Source organism: Ursus arctos, unplaced genomic scaffold, assembly GCF_023065955.2.
Source record: "Ursus arctos isolate Adak ecotype North America unplaced genomic scaffold, UrsArc2.0 scaffold_13, whole genome shotgun sequence".
NCBI classification, from domain to species: Eukaryota; Metazoa; Chordata; class Mammalia; order Carnivora; family Ursidae; genus Ursus; species Ursus arctos.
Window position 1 is genome coordinate 15,192,622 of NW_026622797.1, and position 22,897 is coordinate 15,215,518.

Genomic DNA, 22,897 nt, shown 5'->3' on the forward strand with positions numbered 1-22,897 from the left:
GCAACGTGATGTGTGATTGAAAATATTAACTGGCTTTAAACTAGCAGGGTCCTTTCGCATAAACAGAGGTGCCCACACAGGGCTGAGTAAACATTTGACATTCAGGTTTGCGGCCCCAAGCCACCATGAGAAATATTTAAAGTTAGCTGATTTGTTACATAAACACTCCAACCTCAAACTCAGTCTGGGCAATGACATCCCTCTCCTCTGGGCTCTGCCCTGCCAAAACGGAGGGGGCATGGGCTCTTTTCAGAACACACTTGCCTGTAGTCTCCTACTCATCCTGCAGTGAACTATGGTTTGACAAAATTTCTGCAAGGTTTAATTTGCAAAGCATTTCAGGAGACTAAAATGCAAACCTAGGGCGAAGAGAAGGGAAGCGCACCACTCAGGGTGATTCTGTGAAAACGAGCTCAAAGCATGCATGTACGTGCACACGCAGGGCACACGGGTGAAAAGCCATCACCCAGGGCCAGCCCAAGCGGTTTGCAGGTGCTCCCACCAGCCCAGTCCGTCCTGTCCCTCCAGGATCTTTCCAGTGGCTTCTGGGATCGTTTCACTGGCTCCCCTCCCTCAGCCCAGCTGTCCTCCCTCTAACCTACTGAGCTTAGTGTGAGCCTTGCCTCCGAAGGCACTCAGACCCTCTTGGACTTTTAGATAAGATTCTGGGATGGGAGATCTGAATCTGACTGGCCCCATACACTTCTTTGTTGTCCATTGAGCCTTCCTAAGGGTCTGCGGTGGCCAAGATGGCATAAGGATTATACTTGAGAGCCTTGGGAGCCTAGAGAGGCCAGTGCTGAATAAGGCAGGGAGGACATGCATGAGAAAACGTTTCATTGCTTGGCTCTGAAGAGGTACCAGGAACGGAGCGGGCGTGGTGATGATGCCTAAATAGGCGGGGGCCACAAAGGGCCATGAGATTGACGGCTATCAGTGTGGACTCATTCTTTGGTGTTTCTTTAGCCCTGTCTACCTGTTAAACATTGCGCCAGGCGCAACGGTGATACAAAAGTGGATTTGGGGTTAATTTTTAAGCTTTAGTATGCAGGAGAAAAATTTAGTGAACTTGTCAAAATACAGATTCCCAGGATTCCAGAGAGTCCAATTTATTAAGTCTAAATGGAGACGGGGAGCTGCATTTTGACAATGCAGCTCAGGTAATTCTAATGCAGGTCGTCCTGGGATCAGTTAAAAAACCAAACCAAACCAAATAAAACACCTATGAAACCAGCCTAAAGGCTTGGGAGTCTGTTAATTGCCCAGAGAGGATTTCTATGTTCAACCAGCTCACATGCGCTTAGCTTACTTTGCGTATACCGGATGCGGCCGGTCAGCGCTGCTCCATGAAAAATTATAGCTGAAACGACACGCCCATAGTCTGGGACTCTGGAAAGCAATGCTAGGCCAGGAGACCATACTTTGGACCTGGAGAGGGTGCCGACCCCAGAGTTTACGCAGCAGAGAGGAACGAGCTTTAGACGACCCGGGATGACTTCCCGCAATGGTAAGGCTGAGATCACAGGAAGGATTTCATTCTGTGTTGTCTCATGCCGAAGGCTCAATGACGTGCTCTGATTTTGTCAAGTATTTTCTCCGTTCTTTTTGATTCGAGACATCCACCTTCTGTCCTAGAACCAACATCTTACTGTGGTCTGTAGGAAGGCCCAGCAGTGATCATTAGGATTCTGGTTCTTTGGCTAGTCTCTTGAATCCACGGTTATTTTAAGACATGCTCAGAACATGATGCGTTTGCAGGTCATATGGCACGAACAGCTGCCCAGGAGGGGACACCGGCTATTTCGTTCTGTTCCATCTCCAGTCACCAATGGTATCTGCCCAGGGTTCTGGACACTGGCTTGCTCCCAGGAAATTTACGGGCTTTAGCAGAAATGTTGCCAATCTCTTGATGGGTAAGGGCTTGGAGTCACACGAGTCCTAACTGATCAATGGCTAAATCTGAAAATGAAGGCCTCCCTTTAAGAGTGGTTCTAAGTGGGATCTGGGGTCTCAGGGCAATCCATCTAGGCCATGAAATCTGCCCCATGATTTCTGAAACTTTTTTTTCCCCTGAAACTTTTGATGTTTATGTATCTCAGTATTTTCTCATGACATGAACGGAGACCTTTCGTTTTGAATTCCTCTAATGGTGTACAGTCCGACACCAACTCTCCTACACCACCAGGCTGGGTTTCCTATGACTCAATTCAATTCAGTTCTGACACCCACTACATGGAGTTAGTGGGGACCCCACAGGTTAAAGGGTGGGGTCCCCAACAAGACTGCCTCTGCCTCCACTTTCTATGCCAGTCTCAAGTGGGTTGATACATGCTCAACGAATGATGGTGAATTTGCTCAGAAAATACTTACTGATCAACTACCGCCCTCTAGTCCACTATTCTGTGGATTGGGGATACAGTGGGAAACACCCCAACATGAGACCTTCAGTCATGGAACTCGTATGTTCATTTCCTTTTCCTCCAATGACACGGCCCTCTGCAATTTCCAGAGTTTCTCTTACATCGTCTGAGTTAGGTTTCTTTTATATGGCCTGTATGCGTTACTCCCAGAACAAGAATCTCAAGATTCAGACCAGGAGCCCTGGATGGAGCAGGGACCCTAAGGAATGACCTGGAGCACAAGTGTAGACGTGCCAACAACCAAGAGTAGTTCAATGCTTCCACCGAACCAGGGTTGAGGCTGTTAGAATACCATCATAGCCTTTTTTGTGCCACGGATCCCGTTCCCAGTGTGGTGAAATCCGTACACCCCTTCGTGGAATAATATTTTTAAATGCCACGTATGAATTTAAAGCAAGCCAATGTGAGAGTGAAAGTGATCATTAAAATATTGAAAAGGTAATCAAATTAGATGATAGCAATGTATGTGGTTCGCTCTTTACACTCGAAGTGACGGGGCAGCGGCTGGTCTAATAGCTATCATTCTGAGGCTGCAATGAGCATCAGTGCTGCTCTGAATTTCTGTAGAAACTGGCATGTCATGTTAAAATACCAGTGATTTCTACTGGTGGCAGAAACAGGTACCGTTTTCCTGCTGTGGCTTGTTGCCGACATTCGTAATTGAAGGAACTGCTACATTACAGGTAGAGGTTAGTAAAAACAAAGATGGAATTTTCCCCCATTCAAGTTCATGGACTCCTGAATTCTGGTCTGTTCTCCCTTGTTTGAAGTGTGGCTATTAGAAGAGCTTCTCTGGGGAGCGGCTGGTCAGTCTATTAGAGTTTAAGGAACCACATGAAGGTCTGTTTACTAACCAACTAGTCTGCCACGGTAGTCAACTTCTTCAATGGATATGTATTATAGGTTCGTAACAAATGCTACAAAAATGCAATTATTATTAGTTAACTTGTACCCCCATGTACCTATACATTTATACAAAAGCTATGGAGGAATATGTGCATGCAGATTTTTCTGGAATAAATAAGGTAAGTTTCATATACCCTCTGATTTATGGGAATGTGTAAACTAGAAACCAACCAACCAACCAACCTGGGTCATGTCAGACCTGAGGATTCTTTTAAAATATCCAGTACTCCTGTATGAAATTTAAGAGTACTCCTGTATTGTTTTAATGGGGTCAACCCCGGAAATAGAAGAATAAAAAGAACAGTAATGGATGGGTTGGCTAACTGCCTGGCTGCTACTTTCCTGAGTCTGCATGCATCTCTCCCTTGTTATCAGTGGATCCCCATGGTGTGTTCCCCTGGGAGCTCTCGACGCTTCTTCCGGTCTGGGTCTTGACCTTTGCCAGTGTGGTCGCTACAGCAGTGCGAGCAGGGAGGGAGCGGGGCCACTTGTCCGTGCCGTGGGTGCGTCACCCGCGTCGCCCGCCATTTCTGGTCTGTCAGTGGCTTCTCACATTTCAGTGACAGAAGCAGAGAGAGATCGGGATCCACACGTCTAGGGAAGATTTCTCACTTAAAATCACCGTGTCAAAGGTTGTATGATTTCTTTTCCGTAGGCCTTGGCCTCAGAGGAGATGGTAGACAACAAGCTCTTCCCCAAAATAACACCTTCTGTCGATGAAGGCCTCAAGTCATTGAGCTGATGAGCCCGTCACTGAACCTGCTATCGTAGCAGGTCAGCGAATGGGAGAGAACAATCCATCGGAGCCGAGTTAGGACACGTAGGGGATGTTAATGAGGCCACACATGGGAAAACAGTTTGGGGTGCCCAGCGACACCTGGGTTACGGGCTGTTCCTCCTGAGTGTTTGAAAAGCTCTCCCACATCTGTGTCCGGGATGCTTTTCTTTTTTTCTTTTTGGTGAACTGGCCAACTGCCTGGTGGAAGGAGGTAAGGAAAGAAGTCTCTGGTCTAAAGCCCTTGGAATATAGATTTCTAAAAACACTTTCAAAAATAGAAAATGAAACTGAATAGCAGAGGAAAATTATGAAAAGTCAAATAACAGAAGGCAACCGCTTAAAAAATGAACTCCTGAGCAAGACCGCTTCCTCGGGACGTCACGTGGAGAACAACTTTTGTGTGGACCCTTAAGACCTTCAAAGTGTTAGATACGGAAGACACGAGTTGACTGCATGTTTGGAGAAGTGTACTTCCAGATAAAGGACAGGGAGGGGGAGCGCCACACACGCCCTTCAGAACCACCAAGCAGAACCGTTCTTGAGACACAGTCTTGGTGTGGGCAGGCTTTCTTGTTATTGTTTAAATTTATTTTTTAATTTTTAAGATTTTATTTATTTATTTGAGAGAGAGAGCGAGCAAGTAAAAGAGGGTGTAAGTAGGGAGCCTGATGCGGGACTGGATCCCAAGATCCTGAGATCATGACTTGAGCCAAAGGCAGACGCTTAACCAACTGAGCCACCCAGGCACCTCGAGGCTTTCTAGTTATTAAGCTGTGTTTTGGAACAAATTAAATTGTGCATAAAGACACATTATGGGCAGAGCAACTACTGAGCAGGGTCACTGAAGGGTGTAGTGCAAGGGTACGCTGGAAAGATCCGACGGCAAGGTCTCCTGCAGGATGTGCCTGCGGGACACTTAAGATATTTATGGTGACTATTTTACTTATACTGCTCAGAGGACAATCACTTCTTGTTTGCTCCTGAATCCTTGGTTTTGTCTTAACTTTTATATAATTTTATGTTATTGTAGGAAAAAATGGAAACAAAAAAAATGGAAACAAAAAAGGGTCAGCAACTCCCAGGAAGGGGGTCCAGGCCATAGAACATTCTTTCCTATGAATGAAGGGTTGGACAAATGGACAAACATTTGCCAAACACCTGACCTTTAAGAGTAGCTTTCCTTTGCCCTATGGGCCCTGGAGAGCTTAATGGCCATTGAGATTCATTCATTGGGGGAAGAAGGGAGCATCAACCTGTTAGTTTTTAGTAAGAGATGCAAACTTCACAGGCCCTGACAACAGTTCTGGATATAAAATGCACTTTGTTCTCCAGGATATTACAACTCTCCGGCAGTCAGAAGATTTCACAACGGACCAGATATTTCTGTGTGTGTGTGTGTTTCTTTCTTGTTAGATTTCCAAAGCCCTGGTTGTAGACACAATTTTCCAGAAAACTGACGTCAGGTTACAACCCCAGCGTGAATAGTTACCTCTAGAGAGCAGGGAGTTTTATCTGGCATGGAAAACTTGCTGGTTGGTTTTCTAGATACATGTTTATTTGCAGTTCAAAGACAAAATAGAAAACTCCAGAGTGGAAAACGCTACCTTCTAGTTCACACTCTTTTAATCCCTCCGTCCCCATAAAATAAACTTTCTGAAGTGTAAGCAATGGGAAATAATGTAAACTCTGCAGAAACGGAAAATAAATTAGTTTCTTTCAAACTCAGTGGAGGTCCTTTTACCGGACACCGTACTTGGTTGCACACAGAATTCGGACTCGAACAAAGACTGAATCTTTGGCCTATTTCCCCGTTTCTCCCGCGTTGCGTAAGAGGCATATTTCAAATTCACTTTCTTCTCCAACAGCAGCAAAAAGGCAAGGAGTAGTCTGTTTCGTGAGCCTGGAAAACAAACACATGTTTCCGGGGGTTTAAGAACAGCTTTTTACCCTGTGGTGTTAAACTGTTAATAGGGCTTTAAAAAGCCGGAGACCAAAAGAAAATTCAAAAGCAGATAAGTGATTCTCTTCACCAGATGAGGCCGGGATCCCAGTTTGGCATCTTTTTACTTCAGAGCAATGGATAATCCGATGCTGCACTGCCCTGTGACCAGTTCCGCACAGACACTGCAGGCAGCGACCTGAACCCCTGCGAAGATCAGGCAGAAATTCCAAAATTCTAAATTTGGGCTCTATGGTCTTAGGGTCCTGCTGAGCGAGAACGCTCAGGATTTTAGATTAGGAGTCCTGTCGCCTCGGATTTCGGTTTCTCTTTCATGGCAGGCACAGAAAGCCAGGTCTGAAAAATGCATTTAGGGCGCGAATGGAAGGGAGGAGGTCTGGCCCTTCTTACTGGTATGAAAGCTTTGTTATTTTCTCTCAAAGAATATTAAGACTCGGACGCTGCTGGAACCTGCCATCTTTTCGAAAGAGAAGTGCTCAAACTACATCTTAGAAAGAACACACAAAGCAATCACCTAAGTTCCAGAAAATACGTGGTCTCCACCGCAGAAGAAATGTAAACGCAGGTGTTGGGCCTTTCGTCTGAATTTATGCATGGAAGAATGTATCTGCGGGGCCAGGAGTCCGAAAGGATGCTTGCTTAGCTTCAGAAGAGAAGACAGTGACGAAGGCAGGGGACCAGGAACTCGGAAGACTCCCCTAGGGTCTGACTCATGTCAGGGAAGCAAACAAAACGGAAGCCCTGCAAGCATAATCATCACCAACAAAAAGGAAATACGTTTGCAGTGAGGAAGGGAGGCATGCTTGGTGCAGACCTTGCCCCCCACTCAGACAGGGGGGCGGCCTCACTTCAGCAGCTCTGCTGCTCCTCCCCCGAGAATCAGGGACTCCTGCGGCAGAAAGGAGGGTAAGGGGGAGAACAGGGGGGCTTCATGGACTGGAAACAACCCAAGGAGGGCAAGTCTGGAAGGACCTTCCAAACTGGAGGTGCGTGGTGGAGGACCAGCTGATGGGCCATGTGACCTTACTATCCAGTGATTTCGTGTTTCTAGGGGCTTAGAGTAGGTGGTTCCATATTTTAAGAAAAGTTAGAGTGTTGGCCAGAAGTACGGAAAGTCTGAAGTCAGATTTTACAAACTGGAAATGCAATAGCTATGGTGAGAATTTAAAAAGGAATCAGCTGTTTATCGTTATCCAGTTATTCAGAAAAAAAAAATTTTCAGAATTTTATGAAGACAGAATATATGAAACATTCTATCTTGGTATGGGACCGATAAGAAATCAAAGCGTGCCCAGACAAGTTTCTTTTCTTCTTTTTTTTGGGGGGGTGGGGGAGAAGACAGAGAGAGAGAGACAGTGTACGAGAGCGGGGAGAGACAGAGGAGAGAGAATCTTAAGCAGGTTCCACGGCTAAGGTGGAACTGGACAGAGAGCTCGATCTCAGGACCCTGAGATCATGACCTGAGCCAAAACCCAGTCGGACACTTAACCCACTGAGCCACCCAGGCGCCCCCAAAAAAGTTTCTTTAAAAGGAAGTTAAGAACTTCCCAACTGTTAAGCTTCCAAATATTGCATTTAGTTCCAACTGCGTACCCCAAGGATGGCTCGGGGTGATGCTGACCTTTTTCTCGGAGCATAATGGTGATAGACAGTTTTTGAGCAGTTCCTTGAAAAGACTGTTTCAACGAGCACTGAGTGTTGCATTTAAGTGATGAATCACTGAATTCCACTCCAGAAGCGAATATCGCATTATATGTTCACTAACTGAAACTAAAAAAAAAAAAAAAAAAAAAGACCGAAAGCACAGAGCCCAGTGCTCCCCTAGGGAGCCCTGAAACCTTGTGGCTTATAACTGGGGATGACAAACTGTGCCCACAGAAGGGCTGCAGGCAGCAACCATACTCGAGATGAATTTATGATGATTAAGTATCATTGAGCATTTCTGCTCTAACCGCAGTTGTTTAGGGAAGAAATGAGCCGGTATTACATTTTTTTGCATGTGAAATTCAAAAAACCACTTGTTTGGTGAGTAACTAACATGTAGAGCAGGACCAGAGGCAAGCTGGTGCTGTAGTCAACGTAAGTGCGCACGGGATGGCGTAAGGGAGCGTCTGAATTCTTCAGGCAGCCCGCCAGGCTTCACTGTGTCCGCGTGAAGCCCGCTGAGGCTCAGATATACGATAAAGGTTCAGAATGAGATACCAAAAGGGGAGGGAAAAAAGCAGAACCCCATGTCCTGGGGTCCTCTTCAAACCAGAGACAGAAGCGTAACGTGGCAGGGTCCGTTTCACTGGGACACACAGCGTATTTTAATTCGTTCTGTTCAGGGCCATCCAGAAGAACGAATCGGGCCCTTCTCCTGACAGTAGTGAAGGCACCAGAGGGGAGCCTTGGAAAGAGCAAGAGCTCAAATTCTGGCGACTTCTTGGCATCTCCTGTTCCTATTAAGTCTCAGGCGATTTCCTAGAGGGTGAGGTGAGCAGGAAAGGAGGGGAAGCGGAAGGGGAGAAGCAGTCGTCAGCGGAGTGCGGTCCTCCACGTGCGACAAAGAATAATGAGCGTGCTGCTGCGCAGCCGAGTGCACGGAATGATCCAGAGTCTGAACGCTACGGGAGCAGCACAATCAACCAGATATTTCCTCTTTCGATGCCCAAAGTTGGCTGCCGTCCGAATGTTCACATTTTTACTTTTTGGACTTTCACTAGCCACAGACCTTTGACTGTTAGTAGAGGTGGTCCCTGACTGCCGTATGCCATACGTGAGGGCCCAGGAAACAGAGACTGTCTGCGGGGTCATTATCCCGAGGAGTCCCCCGGACACCCGGGTGGCTCAGTTGGTTAAGCGTCTGCCTTTGGCTCAGGTCATGATCACAGGGTCCTGGGATCGAGCCCCACACTGGGCTCTCTGCTCAGCGGGGAGCCTGTTTCTCCCTCTCCCTCTGCCGCTCCCCCTGCTTGTGCTCTCTTGCTCTCACATAAATAAATAAAACCTTAAAAAAACCCACAAAAAACCAACCAAACAAAATATATTGAAGAGTCCCTGAGAAGGAATGTTTGCTTTGTACAGAGGTTTCCTCCTGTGACACCAGATCCATTTTCAGTTGTGCAAGCAAGGGTCAAGTGATGGGTTTTGAACCACTGCCCTGCCAGTCTAGAAACGGGACTGGGCAGTTCACACAGTAGAAAGGAGCCTTGCATGAGTGAGTGGGAAGGGAAAATGACATTCAGTGAGAGGCCAGTGAGAGTCAGCCCTATTGTACTTTGACAAAAAAGAGTTTGGACGAAGTCACAGCTTTTAACACCCAAATAATTATCTTTTGCTATAAAAAAAAATCACCCGATGATCCCAAAATTATAGGTCTGCTCAAATCACTAGTTACCATCTTCTAGAATGGGGCCGAAGTTCACTCACACTGTGACTGAGATGCGAAGGGCATCCCTTGGTCTGGGCACAAAGGATGGGGTGAGAGAGAGTACGCGGGTCCCGGTGGGAGCCTCGACATTTGTGCTTATCAGCTGTGCCACCTGAGCATGCTGCCGGCCTTCCCGGGCCAGAGTTTTCGTGGCTCTGAAATAAAACTGCTCACCTCGCTGGGCTGATGCCAGCATGACGTGGGACAGGGATGGCAAAGCGACTCGTGCCAGCTATGGAAGGAAGGCAGGGCCGAGCAGTGGAAAGAGCTCTGCGGTCCTGTGGGTCAGGGTCCCTCCTCAGCCACCCCCTCTCAGCGACCGCAGGGGAAGCACCTGCCTCCCAGGGGTGCTGTGCCCACCCACACGAGGTGCTTAGCCCAGTGCCTGGCACACTGACGTGATCTCCGCAGGCCAACATCCTGACCTCCACCCCTTGCTCAACCTTTCAGTAAAATCGGAGGGAACACGAACTTAAGGATTTAAGTGTACGTGATAAGAAAGCTAAGGACGTGTCTCTTGGCGTTACCTGAGTCTTAACTGCAATAATCCAGGTATAATTGGGTTTTTATCACCTTCTTGGAGAACAAATGAAAACGGACCACAAGGCTGGAAAAGTACTATCCATGGGAGATGAAGGATGATACACACTTGTTCTGGGGAAAAGTGACACATGGCAGAAATACAGCATGATGGGTTCTTGACGTGGAACCCACAGTTTTACCCAAAGACCAAAATGACACCATAATCAAGGCTCCTGTTTGTAGGCTTCTTTGTTAAATTAGTCTCCCCGAGTCCATTTTGTGGAGTTTCCTTTTTCAGAACTGACACAGATATGAAACGTGGTTGTGGTTAAAACTAAATACAGCCCCCGCTCCTCAGTGACAAGCACATATAAACAAAACCAGACAACTCCACACCTTGCATTAATGCAATTTCATAGAGGTTTGGTCCCTTGCCTTTCTCAGAATAGCCTAGATCTTCAGCGTTTTAGGAACAAAGACTTACCAAAAAATAAAACAATCTCCCCATGGTGACTACTGGTCGTGAAACCAACAAAAGCGAGAGTCCTGTATGCTTGGCTCAGGGCCATCGCTCAGGCAACTGGAGAAAAGTGTCTTTAGGTCAAGTGAGTTCATCGGGCAGGCCCACAGTGTGCTGGCAGAAGGGAGGGGTGCTGGGCTAAGGAACAGCAACGGGAGTGAGTGGGGCGACTGCACGGGGCGGGAGGGGGTGTTGGGGAAAAGGAATGTGTTTTGAGACTATGGTGAGGACACGTTTGATACATGGGATGAAGAAAAGCAGCTTCAAGCCTTTACAACTGCTGATGGGGAGTTTTCCAGGCGGCACAATTTGGAGGCTGGTCATTTTTCTTCATGAAGGGAAGTGAGGACAGTAGCCAGCAGGTGTGGCGGGAGTACTGAGGGGGAGACATGAGTAAGACCAGGGACCCCCACTGCGGGCTGCTTAAGGGAGCTCCAAGTTGAGCTCAGCTCCCCTAAACTGTGTGGAACCTGAGAGAGCGAGGGGCCTCATTTCTGCTGCCCTGTCCTTCCTGTGACTCACTGGGCCCTCTGCATTGGAGGATCTGTCCTGTCTCCATGTGTCTTTCCAGTGGTATAAGGGCCACCTGTTGTGCCACAGCTGAGTGTTACAGGTTACACTGTCCCCAAAGACACAGGCGGAAGTCCTGACCCCCAGTACCGAACCTTATTTGGAAATAAGGTCTCTGTAGATGTCATCAAGTTAAGATGAGGTCAATAAGGTGGGCCCTGATTCCATGCGACTGGTGTCCTTACAAGAAGAGACTGCCACGGGAAGACACAGACACACGGGGAGGCTGCTTCGGCCATGGAGGCAGAGACTGAAGCCATGTGGCTTCAGCTGAGGAACAAGGATTATTGGCAGCTCCCAGAAGTGGGGAGGAGGCCAGGAAGGATCCTACCAGAGTCTCAGAGGGGGCATGACTTCGCTGACACCTTGACTATGGATTTCTAGCCTCCCAAACGGTGGGAGAAGACGTCTGCGTTGTTTTGAGCAGTCCCGTTGGGCCTCGCTGTTACGGCAGCCCCAGGGAATGAACACCCCCCGGATTCCTCTGTCACGGGAGTCTAACTCTGTGCCGAGAGCGTGGTGGTAGGAAGGGAGAGTAATGCTTGTACAATGACTGCAGACAGAGCAGTCCCCCCGCATCTGCAGATTCGCTTTCCACGGTTTTCGTTATCCACAATCAGTGTGGTCTGGAAGCAGATGAACCTCCTGACATAGTGTCAAAAGGTCAACAGCAGCCTAAAGCTATGTCACGATGCCTACGTCATTGCCCTCACGTCACCTCATCATGTAGCCATAGTCATTTTATCGTCTCACATCATCACATGAAGAAGGGTGAGTGCAGGACAATAAGGTATTTTGAGAGAGGGAGACAGAAAGAGCACATTCATATAACTTTGATAACAGCATTTTGTTATGATTATTCTCTTTTATTAGCAGCTATTGTTGTCAATCTCTTACTGTGCCTAATCTGTAAATGAAACTTTATCATATGCATGTACGTACGGGGAAAACCATAGTATACCTGGTGTTCAGTACGGTACCCCCGTGAATAAGGAGGGACACTATTAGCTTTCCTCAACCCCAGGACCCTGGGATCATCACCTGAGCCAAAGGCAGATGCTTAACCACTGGAGCCACCCAGGCGCCCCCCACAAGATTCCTTTTTGGTGGCAAGAGATGTCTTAAACAAATCTATATTCGGAGGGGACATGACTTGACTTTCACTGGACAGGAGCCCATCTAACTGCATACCCACACCTAGGAGTGACCCAAGCCACGGGCTCTTATTACGTAGGAATTCATAGTAACCAAGTCAGGAAATTACTTCTCACACCATGTTTTGTAGTACGTATTAAAATCAAAACAAAATGAAACTAAAAAATATTTGGGGGCAGGGGAGAAAAAGTAGAAAACACAGCAGCCTACCTGAATTGGGTCCTGCGGAAGTCAGGTTCATTTAGAACAAGCCTTTGACTTGCTCAGTTTCTGTATCAAGATCTATATCATAGAAGCAGGGCCGGGTGGGCAGTCCGGGCATGGTGCTCATCTAGAGGAGAAAACAGAGTATGGTCTATTAGCAGATGCTGCGAAGTGATCACTGAACATGGTACATCTAATGACCAGAACTATCTGCATTATTCAGTGCAGCCTCCCGTAACTTTAGGTCCTATATACCTGCAGCTCTTTAAATTCGCCATCTGCTATTTCAATCTTTGTAGGAAATGAAATAGAAAAGGCAGATGTCAGCTTCCTGGAAACGGAGACCACTTACCTTCCCCCACGGCCCCACGGCACATCGTTGCTCCGAGACTGATTTTCAAACCCTTTCTTTCTAAATCACATCTTTAAAAAAGTTGAGTCCCTTTGGTTGCGGGGAACAGTGGGGGTGGGTGAAGTGAACAACAGCCTCCTCCTCACCCCCAAGACACGTTTTTGTAAAATCTACAAGTCTCGGAGGACGGTGTGGACACAGCTGCTCTACCCGCCGTGAGAACAGTAACTGCTGTTGATGACGCACCAGACGCTGGGCCAAGTTTCCCTTCTTTGGCCCTCCCGACAACCCTGTGAGGTGGGTACTTTTATTGTCCCCATGCTACGAGGAAGGACACGGAGGTTTACGGAGGTTAAGCCACTTGCCCAAGGTCACACGGGTAATAAGTAGCAACATGGGAAATTGGACTCCAGGCCTATAACCTCAAATGACTCACTTCACCACCACCACGACCTCTGGGGCACTCTGGGTTTATGGGTTTTACACGGATAACTTAATTACGTCCCCCGCCACCCCGAGAGGTAGGTACTAATTTCAGCTCCACTTTCTGGATAGGACAGAGGGCATTCAGGCACAAAGGCATGTATGTGCTCGAGGACATCCAGCAAGTTGGTGGGGGAGACAGGATTCAAACCAGGCCCCTCCTCGCTGCTTTGCTACAGTGTGTCCAGATCAGAGTTCATCAAAGTGCGTCTCTGCCCACTTGCACCAGAAACCCTTGGTATCCTGGGGGAACTGCTGATTCCCCTGGTGACACACACACTAAAACACGGTCTAGGACCTACATGGTGAGGCTCCTGGATGACCTACTCCTTATTGATTATCTTAGTATTTCCTACTCTGCTTTAATATTGCACTTTTCACAAAAAGGATGCTCGTAAAGCAATGTTGCATGCAATTGTTTGGAGAAAGACACGTGGGACTGTGCTTAGCTTCGCTCTTCGAGGATTAAGTGCTGTGTCTTGCAAAACTCCTGCCTGCCCTGGCCTGAGAACAGTCTAGTGAGATGAGGCTGTGAAATACAGCTCCAGGGTTCACCCACTTCTTCCCACCCGGCAACAGAGCTCAGCTCTTTCACTTGCTTCTACACTGACTTGGCATTTCCTCCTCTGCCATGTCCCCCCCTCACCCCCCACCCCTGTCCGCATCTGCTCCTACACGGGTCTGTGGGCCAGGAGCGTCGACATCACTGGGAGCCTGTTTGAAATCTCAAATCTCAGAACCTGTCTCGGGCCTGCTGAGTCAGAATCTGCAATTTGAGCAACTCCCATGGGATTCATGGGCTCACGACCATTTGAGAAGCGCCGCCTGGACACTGTGGCCGAGAAGGGGGCCCCGCCTGGTGGAAGCGGTGAGGAGGAAGGGGACAGGAAAGCCCGCTGCACCCCTGACAGCCGTACTTCTCCCTCCATCTGGAGCAGCCGGTGGCGGACATCCGTGCACCCGTTGGCCTCAGTAACCACCTGCTCCCTGAGAGGGTGGTGGGGGGCCACCGAGCGCGCTCTCCATGTGGCTGAATGCATGGCCACGGTGACGCACGGCGGCTAGCTCCTGTCTTGCTAACTGCACAGGACTGTACTTCAGGTATATTAAGGGCTAAAAAGGCTTCTGCCCAGAATATAGCTACCATTTGTAACATGTCTTGGAGAAAATGTGCTCCGTTCCAAACAATTAACTACAAATAAAGGTTCCGCAGACAGCCTGCCTGGAGGGGGGGGGGGGACGACATCCTGTCTTTTCAAACTTTACTTAGGTAACGGCTAGGTATCCTTGTTAAGTTTCTGTTCCTAGCAGAGCAGTGACATTTTTCTCTGGTTACTACAGCGGCTGCACATATCGGAGGGACCCCAGAAAGAAACCCACGCTTACTCTTCTAGCACTGTGATGCCAAACACAAAGGCCACTGGTCGCAACTGTTGCTATTTTTTGTCAGTTGCCTTGTACCACTCACAGCAGGTACTCTGTAGCCGTTTTCCTAACTGCATTCTGACGTGGGCACTTGAAGATGCCTTCATAATGCGCGTGGGGGTGTGGATTTGGAAAAGGAAACCAGCATTTTATAGTCGAAGAAATGAATGATTATATTCAGCCACAGCCCCCAACCCTTGAATCAACTCTGGAGGTCGAAGCCACATTGAGTCGTAAGAACGTTACCCAGACTTTGCTGCTTTGGAAGGGTCCGCCCTCTTGGCCCCCGAGCAGACTTCCGTGGGAGGCAGGCCTACACTCACACACGGTGACAAGGCCCAGAAGAGCCCTGTGCATCTCGGCCCATCCGACCAAAGCCGCAGTGGCGGCTTCTATTGTAGACAACTCCACTGGCTGCTTGTTTATGCTATTTTCCTTGACATGAAAATTCAACACTTCATCATTAACTTTTTTAGCTGATGCAGGACAGAGGCTGACAAAGGTAGAGTGTGGTTCATGTCGTTCTTGGAGCTGGTCTACTGGCTGCAGTGAAGCCAAGCATGGATCTTTCGGTCATTCTGATGCTTTCAGAGCAAAACTGGGAACTAAAAGGAGCCAAGATATTAAAGGCAGGGAGGTGTGACATGTGTTTCCTCTATTTTTGACCCATTTCTCCCAAATGGGGGAAAATAAGTTCAATCAGAAGACTCCCATGTTCCTTTCCAATTATGCAATTGTCACTTCCAAGATCAGAACCAGCAACAGCAGACAGGAAAGCACACGGAGTCTGAAGAGCCAAGGGACTTCCTGCCCTGAGGACAAAGAGCTAACCCCCAGTAAATCTACTTTTAAAATAAAAGTTCTCCTGCTGAGCAGACACAATATGGAATTATGTTAACAAGACCTAATACGCTCACATCAAATTCTCTCCCAATAAAAAACTCTGTTATCATAGGATTGTGGCCCCAGACAAGAGTCAGAACTGCACTATGGGAAAGAAAGAATCTGGACAGCCCTCGGGAATTGACCTCTGGCCTCACGCCTGGGGTCAGAGGTGATCTGTGTTGACTTTGTTTGTGTGTCCTCTAAGAAGGCCCCCTGCTTAAAATAACAGGGGAGCCACTAAATTGTACTTACTTGTCACGCTGCATTAATGGATTCTTTTACAAAGGTTGAAAAACATGGGCTTTTGCCCTTCACGACCCCAATTTTAACTACAACGAATCTTCCGAATCTTTACTGATTTCGGATTAAGCTTACTTTGGAGAAACGATGAATTCTATGACATAAACATACATTAAACCTAGTTAAAGAGAAAATACCCATATACTTAAAAGTAGTCATTGTAAGTAAAAGAATATTCTCAGCACGAGTAGAAAAATTACTAAAAATTCTGTTTCTTAAAGTGACAGAATCATAATTTCTACTTAACCAAACTATCGTTGTAGTTTTCTTGTATTTGTGCAATTTTTTGACTTCTCCTTAAATCTACTACTTTTCATACTGAACAAATCATCTGGTTTTATTTTGGTTCAGAAACAAGCATTTTTACTCACAACTATTTTATTCTCGCAGCTCATGACCTGAGGTGAAATCCCTTCTACACACTTCTTCCCTCCCTCCAAAAGACGACGGAGCACAGTTGATTATATCATCTTGGTTCAAAATTTTAAGTTGAAAAAGGCTGCAACGGTTAACTACATTATGATGTAACTTAAATAAAAAGGTTCTTATGAAATAACAACTCAAAAATGTAAATTCCTTATTAAGCCAAAGTATTTTCTGAGTTGTAGCACTAGTGTCCATGGCTTCTCAGCCTTTTGGCTAAGATCAAGCTTAAATACCATGTCTGGCAATATGAGGCCTCAATAAATGCTTTTTAAAATAGATGAGTAAAAATGGAGAAGAATTAGGAAATTAGGATAATTAGTGAAGTAGGAAACAAACAAAAAGAAACTTTCTTGAGGATGAGGCTCCTTCTTTGTTTCTTCCTTTCTTCTTTTAATGTGAAATAAGCTACTCCAAGATGATGGGTAAGGAAGAATGGCCAAGTGTAGACGTCCAGTGATGGAGACAGAGGGATATGAAAAATCATTCTAATAAAAACAGATATTGCTGCTACCACTGGAATTTCCATTTGCCCGACTTAGCGGAGATGGATGTTCTGGGATTTTTTTCCTGGGCAGTTAGGTAACATTCACCTGCAGAGCTTGTGACCACATTCCAACGGTGATCTCTGTTGAGTAGCTAGCGATACTCCGAGAGAGTGGGGGTGCGTCTGCTGGAGCGCACTAATCTTTCCTGGTGGCCGATACGGACCTATTCCTGTGTGAAGGGATGTGGTGATGTTTCATTCAACTCAGCAACCTCTGCTGAGGGCTCACTATGGGGACAGCAAGGTGACCATGACCTGGTCCCCGCTTCCAGATGGACAGACCAATAAAGCAGACCATTGGGCTATTCGGACCAAGTCACTTTAGTTATAGTTAAAAAAATTTTTTTCATTCTATGATTTTTATATAAAAAAGAATCTCTGCAATAAATTCTTACCTTATGACTTTCTAAGATGTAAGTCAAGTTCGATTACTATAAACAGTACCATATTGTGCTCACATATCGTGCCAGTATTACATAGCTGAAATTATTCTGATTTATGTCAATCGCCTTGAATGAAAGAATGAGCAAGCACAGTTATTTTTCTCGTCTTTTGTGAGGGATGGTTATCATTTTCTTTTAGTGGTAGGAAGCTAGTCCCTAACTAACTTTTCTTTCTGTTTTTAAAAATCTACTAAAAAACATATTTTATTTTTTATTTTTATTTATTTATTTTTTTAGATTTTATTTGTTTGAGAGAGAGAGAGACAGCCAGCGAGAGAGGGAACACAAGCAGGGGGAGTGGGAGAGGAAGAAGCAAGTGCCCAGCGGAGCAGGGAGCCCAATGCGGGGCTCGATCCCAGGACCCCAGGATCACGCCCTGAGCCAAAGGCAGATGCTTAACGACTGAGCCACCCAGGCGCCCCTAAAAAACATATTTAAACATAAAATTAAAAAACAGTAGAAGTAAAAGGCAAAGTCCTCCTGTCCTTACATGCTTCCCAGATGGAAGCCCTGAAATTAATTTCTTGTGTCAACTCCTGGATAACTTTGTCTTCCTATTCAAGCCATGTGTCTTTATAATGTATACTTCTATCATTTTGTATTGAAATGGGATAATTCCACATGGACAATTCTGAAATTTGATTTTCAGGGAGATTAACATAGAAAAGAGGTAACTGGTAAAATCCCCCCTAAACAAGGGAGGTCCGAGTTGTCCCTAACACATTCTATGTGCAAAGTCCATGGGCCTACCTTTTGGAAAAGGAGAGATGGCAGGAGTCCTTTCGGAAACAAGATAAATGTGATGCAGGGTCTGACTGACCAGACATGCACAAAGGAAATGAAGAAATTCTGCAAAATTTTTTGTGGTGCCTCAACCATCAGCTAAAAAATTCACAAGTTACAAAGGACTAACGGTTTTGAGTTGAAAGACTTTGAGAAGCCTCCTCCACTCCAGCATTTTTTTCTTTATTTGTTCTGATGGTAAGGATGGTCCTCCTTCGTCAGCTTTCACCCGTGGTTACCGGGAACGCCCTTGCGCTGGCTCGCTCGGTAAGACAGTGTCCCTCCAGCCCCGTGCCCGGAAGCTCAGAGGTGGCACACGGAAGGCTTGGCTGGGTCCTGCACCCCCGTCGTTTCTCTCTGCTGTCCTTTGGGTGTTGGCTTCTTGCTGTGTGGGTAGCTCGAGGCCAAAGACTCAAACCCTAAGACATCTAGTGCAGGTTTGTTCGTTTTTTTCCTGGATTCCTTCCTTTTTTTTTTTTAAATAAAGATTTTTTAATTTATTTATGTGACAGAGAGACAGCCAGCGAGAGAGGGAACACAAGCAGGGGGAGTGGAGAGGAAGAAGCAGGCTCCCAGCAGAGGAGCCCGACGTGGGACTCGGTCCCGGAACGCCGGGATCACGCCCTGAGCCGAAGGCAGACGCTTAACGACTGCGCTACCCAGGCGCCCCTGGATTCCTTTCTTTTATTTATCAATTTTCAAATTAATAACTTGGTGCCCTGACAACTCCAATGGTAACCCCTCTGATGCTATGCATATCAGCACTTAACACGCCCTGTAGCCCATGTACTTCCTACAACCCTACAAGACCGGTGTTACCTTGCTGCCATTATCCCCATTCTGCGCATTAGGAAAACAAGATGTGGAAACGCATAATAATGTGCCTCAAATCACACAGCCCAGACCTGGTGGAGCTGGAATTCAAACGCAGTGTGACTCCCGAGTCCGGCCCTAACCACCACCGCGGAGCGCGATGCCCCCCTTCTATCATGGCATTGAGTTCATCGCCCCTTGGTGGCAGCAGGTGCGCTGGAGCCCCACAGGGGCCAGAGGTCGCCCCCCCAACGCTGGAACCACACCAAGAAAAGCTGTGAACCACTGTCGTGATGGAAATCGACCCGTCCTCTCCGGCTACTGATTTCTCAGCTACAGCATTCAGGTAAATAAATTTACATGGATTTGTAAAGTAAACTCAGTTACTTTACAACTTTAGCCTGGATTCCTTTTAAACTATAACACTTATTTAAGGACATGTTTACACGGCTTAGGCTTGGGGTAGTATCTTTCCAAAGTACATCTTAAAAATCTATTCAGAGCAGTTAGTGAGTAAATCATACCCTATGACTGTTTGAAAAAAAATCTCCAAAATGATACACATACGATAACTCCAAGAGTTTTTTTTTTTCTTAAAAATAACAGGCTTGCTACTCTTTTTTACTCCTCTCTGAAAAGTGTAAATACCACTATTCACTGAAATAAATCAAGAGCCACATCAATTTTTACTTAAAAATTTCAGGGAAACTATTTCATAACTATGTTTGGAACTTGCTCTGGCGACTAATTTTAGCGGGATGGCAAAATCTAAAATAGAAAAATCTAAAACACTGCTACCGTGGATCAACCACTTGGTTTCTCTGTCACTTACAGACTTTGTTTTTATTAATTTCCAGCAAGATCCATGAAAGCCACACTTACACAGGGGCAGCAATGGGCTCTAGGCACTTGTGTGGCCTTCCCTGGGGCACACGAGGCTGGGGATCGCCAGTGCAAAGGCTCTCAGAGAGCGTCCGGTGAGCAACAGTAACCCGGTCAAGACTGTGGTGTGGTGGGAAGGGCTCCACGCCTGGAGGACCTGTGTGTTCTTGATAAGTGACTTCCCTGAGCCTTGGTTCTTTACCTGGAAATACAGTCTGAATATCAAAATATCTACATTATAGGGTCTAGTTCAAAGCTCAAATGAGATAAAGAAAGGACCCTAGTTTACTGCTTCCTACATAATCGATGTTACTTTCGTTTTATTACAGATTGGACAACCATAATCCTCTCTCGAAATGAGTGTGTTGTAAGTTATTTATTGTAGACATGGGAAAAGGAAATTTGAAAATAATTCTGACCTAGGACAAATTACAGATTTCTTTTCTAAGAAAAAAATGTTCAGTGGTTTGGCAAGATTTCCCCCTAACTTTTCTGGCCCTACAAACAATTTTGAACGCCAGGCTTTCTGGTCTTGCTGCTTACACTAATCAAATCTGAAGCTAACCCCACAGCAGTCCAGCCCTAAAGAACTCGAGCAAACAGAGACTGCTCTTATTGAGGACAAATCTTCTTTTCAAGGAGAAGCCTCTAGAAGCGTGATGATGACCGGAGAGCAGGCGTGACTCTAACCTGAGCTGGGCGGGGAGGGAGTGAAGGCCCCTGTGTCCGTGGGGGCGGGGGCACATTTGGTCATCAGCCAGCTGACCGACAAGTGGCAAGCCGCGAGAACCTCCAGCAGCGCTGGCGAAACAAACCAACTGAATAATGCTTCACTGGTTGGAAACTCGATATCAAGTAATCAAATTCTGGTTTCTGAGAAGCTCGTCATCTGACAATTAACCATGATGTTCTGGGCATGGGTTCCATCCCAAGGTCCTAATGGCAATTAAATCATTATTCTGTAACCCATTTAAAGGGGAGAGAAGAGGCAGGGGAAGGGGAGAACAGGAAGGAGGAAGGCAGGCGTGGGGGATGAAAACTGCTCTTACTTAGCTGATCTGGTCTTTCTCCCCAAGGAGCTTGTGCAGAGACGGAGCTGCCCCGTCATTTAGTCTTTCCCTTTTGTCTCCGCCCCGGACGGCCCCTCCGACCCCTGCAAAGCTCCTCCGCAGGGATAATAAGCTCCTGCAGCAGGAAAACACAAGATGGACGGAAACGGTATCCAGTTCTTTCACGTCCCCTTCACGCTGCTCTTGGGACAGAGGCAGAGTGGTGGTCTGGGGAGCCCGCCGGGAGGAGGAGAGGGGTGGGAGCTGCCTCCCCCAAGTCTCTAGCTTGCCACCTAATTTAACTATTTTATTTTATTTATTTATTTTTAAAGATTTTATTTATTCGAGAGAGAGAGAACAGAGAGAGTGAGAGAGACAGAGCATGAGCTGGGGGGGGGTGCAGAGGGAGGAAGTGAAGCCGACCCTCCGCTGAGCAGGAAGCCTGATGCAGGACTCGATCCCAGGACCCTGGGGAGACGCTAAGTGACTGAGCCACCCAGGCGCCCCTAATTTAACTATTTTAAATACTAGAGTTCTACTTTGTTCTGCCATTTTTTGGGTAAGATGGTTCAGATCAGATGCTGGCGGGAGGGCTCAGGACCTCAGATGGGGTCTCTGTAAGCATGTGATGGACTGAATTGTGCCCCCCACCCCCATCCATGGGCCGAAGGCCTCCACTCTGATAGTACTCGCTGGAGCTGGGGCTTTGAGTAAATGAGGTCCCGACAGTGGGGGGCCCTGATCCATTAGGACTGGTGTCCCTGTAAGGGGAAGAGACTCCAGAGACGCATATACACATGGGAAGGCTCTGTGAGGACGAGGCTACCCGAAAGCCAAGGAGAGGGGCCTCAGGAGAAACCAGCCCTTCAGACGTCTTGGTCTTGGACTTCTGGCCTCCAAAGCTGGGAGGAAATAACTCCTGTTGCTCAGGCCCCCTGGCCTGTGATACTTTGTGGTGGTGGCCCAAGCGAACGGACACACCGTCCTTATGGGGGTAATTCCTTCCCTCGACACACTCGCCTGCAGATCAACAGAACATGTTTCTCTTCTGTCGCTTTCCCCAGCTCCTGGACTGAAAGAGTCCTAACTCTGCTACTCGCCAAGCCTTCTTTAAACAGAACCTTTTTTTGCATCGCAAAGCCAGACGATAATTACAAGACTGCGCTGGCACAGGCCCTGCCCAGGCGGGGCACAGGCAGCCGCCCCTCCTGGATTTCTTCCCTCCCTCTTCACCCCTGATCCCCGGGGCCTCTAACACTTCGGGGGCACAGCAGCTGCCCCGACCTGATTCCTCTGGGTTAGCGCCGTAGAAGAAACAGAACCCTGTGGACCACTTATCTGCATCATTCACCGTTCACGGCCCTCCCCCTTCTGTTTCTCACACACACATAGAATACATTAAAAAACAAGGCAAAACACTGAGAGAGCAAGATGACCGATTCTCTTTGTTTAAATTTATTTCTCATCAAAGTAAATCATGTACGTGGCTTGAAAAGTCACGTGGTTCCCCAAGGAGTCCTGTATGAGGGGACAGTTCGCTGTCTGCCCCTGCCCGCCGGCCCCTAACGGCATTCCCACTCCATAGAGGAAGAGTCTCCCCACTCCCAGCTTGGCTTTTTCCTGTTCCCTGCTCTGGATTTTGCAACGTTCAGTACTTATCTGTTGGCTTTCTACTACAGAAGATGAGCATTGAGTTCTGTTACAGCCGACCACTCACACTCCTCTTTCCATCTCTCAAAGGAACACCCATCATTACCCTTGTTAGGTCAGGGTTTATTGGACTCAGAGCGAGGCCATCATACACATTCTGAACACGTTGCCATTCTGGTGCAGCTCCTGCCTGTCCTAGAGTTAGAAACTGTCTCGCATGGTCATTAACTCAGCTTGCTGTGTGCCCACCATTCAGGCACCAGCACCCTAGGACAGAACTCCAGGACCGCCTTCCTGTGGCCAAGCATGACATGAGCCTCCCTTGCAGCCTGCCAGTGCCCTTCGTGGCCCTTCCTGCAGGCCAGTGAAAGAACCGTCTGGTGGAATCTCTCTGCCATGATCCTGGGGATTGCCT

At 47.2% G+C, this 22,897-nt stretch overlaps 1 protein-coding gene across 1 annotated transcript in view; it reads right to left on the reverse strand.

Moving 5' to 3' along the window:
* Window positions 1-5,637: 5,637 nt before the first annotated feature.
* The window catches only part of MTHFD1L (methylenetetrahydrofolate dehydrogenase (NADP+ dependent) 1 like), a 186,193-nt gene continuing 168,933 nt past the window's right edge, over window positions 5,638-22,897 (reverse strand). The window contains exons 27-28 of the mRNA XM_048225973.2: window positions 12,454-12,574; window positions 5,638-6,004 (exon numbers count right to left, since the gene is read on the reverse strand). Of these exons, the coding sequence (XP_048081930.1) occupies window positions 12,485-12,574 (90 nt within the window). The 3' untranslated portion in view covers window positions 5,638-6,004; window positions 12,454-12,484. The remainder of the gene's footprint in view (window positions 6,005-12,453; window positions 12,575-22,897) is intronic.